Source organism: Hipposideros armiger, unplaced genomic scaffold (assembly GCF_001890085.2).
Source record: "Hipposideros armiger isolate ML-2016 unplaced genomic scaffold, ASM189008v1 scaffold_591, whole genome shotgun sequence".
NCBI lineage: Eukaryota > Metazoa > Chordata > Mammalia > Chiroptera > Hipposideridae > Hipposideros > Hipposideros armiger.
This window is the reverse complement of record NW_017731941.1, coordinates 384,555-388,975: the sequence shown is the minus strand read 5'-3', so window position 1 is coordinate 388,975 and position 4,421 is coordinate 384,555. Positions and strand designations below refer to the sequence as shown.

Here is a 4,421-nt window from a genome sequence, read left to right as displayed (position 1 = left end):
CCAGCTCTAGGTCAAGCTATTGTTCACCATCTTAGCTGTAGAGGGCGCAGTGTCACTGGCCCATGTGGGATCCGAACCGGCGGGCCTGCTGCTCAGAGCTCGTGCTCCCAAGCCAACTCTTAACCAACGAGCCACTCAGATGGCCCTATTTTGTATTCTTTAGCTGTTAAATCCAATATCTGAAGTCCTTGGAGGTTTAAGTCTGTTCTTTGTTGTTTCTGCTGACATCGCGTGGTTTGTTTTCTTATATCTCTTATTGTGAGTTCAGATTTGATTGACCTTACTCTGAAGGATGACTGGAAACTTACGCTGAGGACACTTTTCACCATAGAAGACACACCTTCATTGTATGTGTGTGTGCACATGCTGGGGTGTGGGGGCAGGGAGCCAGAGATCACCGAGCTTTGTGGTTCAGTTTGGAATTTACAGGGTTAGTTCTTCCATCTTTCAACTAACTTAAGGCTTAAACTCCTGCTTGTAGTGCTGATATTGGCATTTGTCTTTTTATCACTCACCTCTATGAGAGTTCAAAACAAAATAAAAATTATTTTTTATGTAGGACCTAGTTGATTTGAAGCAGGAAGGCCCTTCAGAGTTTTCAGACCACCACAGTGCCAGAAGCAGAAGCCTTTCCTTCATTCTTAATTCCACTTCTATCTGGCTTTCACACCTCTCTATTCATTTAGGCTATCTGGCCAGGTTACTAAGGGTCACTTTAAGAGATTCCTTTCTGTGTCGACAACATTTGACACTGAACTTTGTCTAACAATGCTGTTTTTGTTGATTCCGCTTTGACTTTCTGCCTATCACTCTGTCTCCTTTAAAAAAAAAAAAAACTTTATTGGGGAACAGTGTGTTTTTTCCAGGACCCATCAGCTCCAAGTCAAGTCGTTGTTCTCAATCTAGTTGTGGAGGGCGCAGCTCAGCTCCAACTCTAGTCACCATTTTCACTCTAGTTGTGGGGGGCACAGCCCACCATCCCATGTGGGAATTGAACCGGCAACCTTGTTGTTCAGAGCATGCACTCTAACCAACTGAGCCACCTGGCTACCCCTGTCTCCTTTATAGCTCTTCTTCCTTAACCTACTCCTTTAAATAGTAATGTTCTCTGAAGTTCTGTCATTGGCCATTTTCTTACTCTTCCTTGGCAATCTCTTTCACTATGACTTCAGCTACCACCTATATGTTTCTGATTTAAAAATCTACCCGTATATCTATAGCCCAAACCCCTTTTCTTTGCTTCAGCTATGTATATCCAACTACCCACCAGACATCTTTTCCTGGAAGTCCTTGAATATTTTTGTCCCCAGATGAACTCCAAATCTTTTTCTGTAACCTGCAATTCCAAATCCCAGCTGGTAGCCCTGCCTACCATTCCTCCAGTTCTCAGAGCCCAAAACCCAGGAGTCATCCTAATCTCTCCCCTCTTCTTTATACCCACATGATGACCAAGATTTGTTGATCTACTTCTTAAAATGATCTCCTACTGAGTGTGGACAAACAGGAAGGCACGATCACATTTTGCTGGTGGGTATGTAAATTGTTACAAACCTTATTACAGCAACTTGAAGTGTATATCAAAAGTTTTTAAAATATGCATGTCCTTTCTCCTAACAATTTCATGTCTAGGAATTTATCCTAAGGGAATAGTTGATGTATACAAAGATATATACATATGTACAAGAGTGATTATACTAGCAAACTTTTATAAATAATCTAAATTTCCAATAATATAACATTCCTTAAATAGATTTTGGTACATTCATAAAATACTATAGTCATTAAAATTACATTATAAAATATTTTTGACACAAGAAAATGGACCTGATATGTGGTTATATGAAAAAAGCAAGATTCAAAATATTAGTATACAATGACACCATTTTCATAGAAAGTATTTGCTTCCCAAAAGGGCATATAATAATATATTAACAGTAGTTATTTTGAGTAGTAAGATTATAGGTCTTTTTCCTTTGTGCTTCTCTGAGTTATCCCCATTTTCTGCATTGAGCATATATTTATTTTGTAATTATCAAAATATTTTAAATTCTCTGCTATTCAATAAATTCCTTTTTTCACTGCCAAAGTGTCTCCTTACCACCACCCACATCCTCCTCCCTCATCCTTTACCATCTCACTGGGCTTCCTCCCCTCAGCCCCAGTCCCTCCACTCTCCTGCCACTGTGGACAAAGTGGCATAACTCACAATCCAATCATGACACTCCCAGGATAAAAAACATGGAGCAGGGCTGGCCGAGTGGCTCAGTTGGTTAAAAGTTAGCTTAAGAGCGCGAGCTCTGAGCAACAGGGCTGCTGGTTCAATTCCCATATGGGCCAGTGACGCTGCATCTGAGCTGAGCTGCCACTGAGCTGCCAACAGGTGGCAGGATGGCTTAGCTGGTGAGAGCACGTGCTCCTAACAACAAGGCTGCCTGTTTGATGGTGGGCTACCCCGCCCGCAACTAAGACTGAACTCGCCACCTTGAGCTGAACTGCCACCTGGATGGCTCAGTGGATAGAGCATGCACTCTTAACAAGGCTGTTGGTTCAACTCCCACGTGGGATGGTGGCTATGCCCACCCGCAACTAAGATTGTAACATGGCACCTTGAGCTTAGAGGCCACGAGCTGCCGACAGGCAACCAGATGACGACTGGTGCCATTCACAACTAAGATTGAAGAACAACAATTTGGTTAGTTCCCTTCCCCAATTCCCCCAATTTTTTTTTTTAAAGATACCATAAAAAAACCCCACAAAGATAAAAACCTGGAGCATTATATCATCACTTCTCAACATAGGCTGAGGCCCTTCATGGTCTGTAGGCTCCTCTCTTCCCACAGGGCTAGTCTATTCCCCTGCTACAGCAGTCATCAGTTCCCCATAGGTCTCTATCCCCAGGCTGCCCTTTCTCATGATTCTGTTCACTGGAAGCCTCCTCCCCCTGGATCTCTTAGTAGACCTGCCCTTCAAGTCCTAGGAATGCTCTCCCCTTTCTGCTCTTGTACCAGCACATGCCTCTGCTGGTGCATGGTCCACACTGGGCAATCCTACTTTGTTCACTTGTTTGTGGAGAGCTCCTCAAAGGCAGGGCCTGGCCCTTCATTCTTGTATCTGCATTGTGCTTGGCACAGGTAGATATCCGGCAAAGTTTGTTGGATGGTACACACAGATAAATTCCCTTAGCCAGTCACAATGAGACTCACAGGTCTTCTCTCCATTTTGTGAAAGCTGCACAGACCCACCTGGCCACCTGTCTTCAAGTACAGACACACATATGTACTTGGTACAAGGAGGCTGTGATACACCTGCATAAAAACACGCCTATTGGACATTTTCTGGCCTATCCCACAGGCAGCTGAGGGCCTTTTCACTTTCTGATCACTCTGCTTGGAACCCTATTCTTTCAGTTCCTCACATGGCTAGTTCTCGCTCATCTAGGTTTTCTATGACTGCTCTATTTAAGTAGGTCTCCCTGGTTACTGTCCATTTCCATCACACTGTTTATTTCCTTTATAGCATTTTGAATAATTTCTAAAACTCTTGTTTATTTCTTGATTATCATCTAATTCTTCCCACCTCCTACCCTGGTGGAGTAGCAGGGCACCATGAAAGCAGGATCTTGTCCTATTTGTATATTATTATAAATTCCACACCTAGGCAAATGCAAAGCTACAAATAAGTATAAACACATAATGATACCCACACACTACCAGTCACCCAGATACGCATGCCCACACACTCTGGCTTGCCCCTGCCCACCTCCCCCGATCTCCACTTACCCGGGTCACAAACTTGTTGACTTCCCAGGCCCGCAGAGGTGGGTCTATAAAGACCTCCTTGATGGAGGTAGGAGCCTTGTAGGAGTCACGGTAGGTGCTGATGGGGGTCTTGGTCTTACGGGAAAAGAGGAACATAGTGGGGCCGAAGGGATGCCGTGGTGGGCTCTACCTACTAAGCGCTCCTGCAAAATAATAGTGACCACCCCCTCTCCCAGACAGTCCACACTTCCAGCCTGGCAAGTGCCTTAGCAGCTGTGATCCCTCCTGTGGAGGACCTCTCAACTTCCCTTCCCCACAGCCTTCCTGCTCCTACCCCGCCCTGCTTGCCCCTCCAGGATGGGCACTGCCCATTATGATATCACATGGCTCAGTCCCATCCCTGGGGAGGTGAGGAGGGCCAATTCTCTCTCTACCCCCCACTCTTCCCTCCTTCAAGCTTCTCAAATAAGCCCAATTTCCAAGAGTTCAGGGGGCCCTTGGAGATCTTCTAGGCCAAGCTTCTCACCTTGAGGAAGAGAAATGGAGGTTCAGTGACTCACTCAGGGTCACGCAGAGTCAGTGGGAGGCCTGACCCAGGAACCCACGTGTGAAGGTAGAGTGAAACGAGCATTCAGAGGATCAGTTTCCTCCCCTTCCCAGCCC

At 45.1% G+C, this 4,421-nt stretch overlaps 1 protein-coding gene across 2 annotated transcripts in view; it reads right to left on the bottom strand.

Moving 5' to 3' along the window:
• The window catches only part of SPMIP6 (sperm microtubule inner protein 6), a 28,408-nt gene extending 24,277 nt beyond the window's left edge, over positions 1-4,131 (bottom strand). Inside the window, exon 1 of one of the 2 annotated variants that reach the window (XM_019624460.1) lies at positions 3,780-4,131. In XM_019624460.1, coding sequence (XP_019480005.1) covers positions 3,780-3,914 — 135 coding nt within the window. In that variant the 5' untranslated portion in view covers positions 3,915-4,131. The remainder of the gene's footprint in view (positions 1-3,779) is intronic. The other variant, XM_019624459.1, reaches the window with a different exon arrangement.
• Positions 4,132-4,421: the final 290 nt, after the last annotated feature.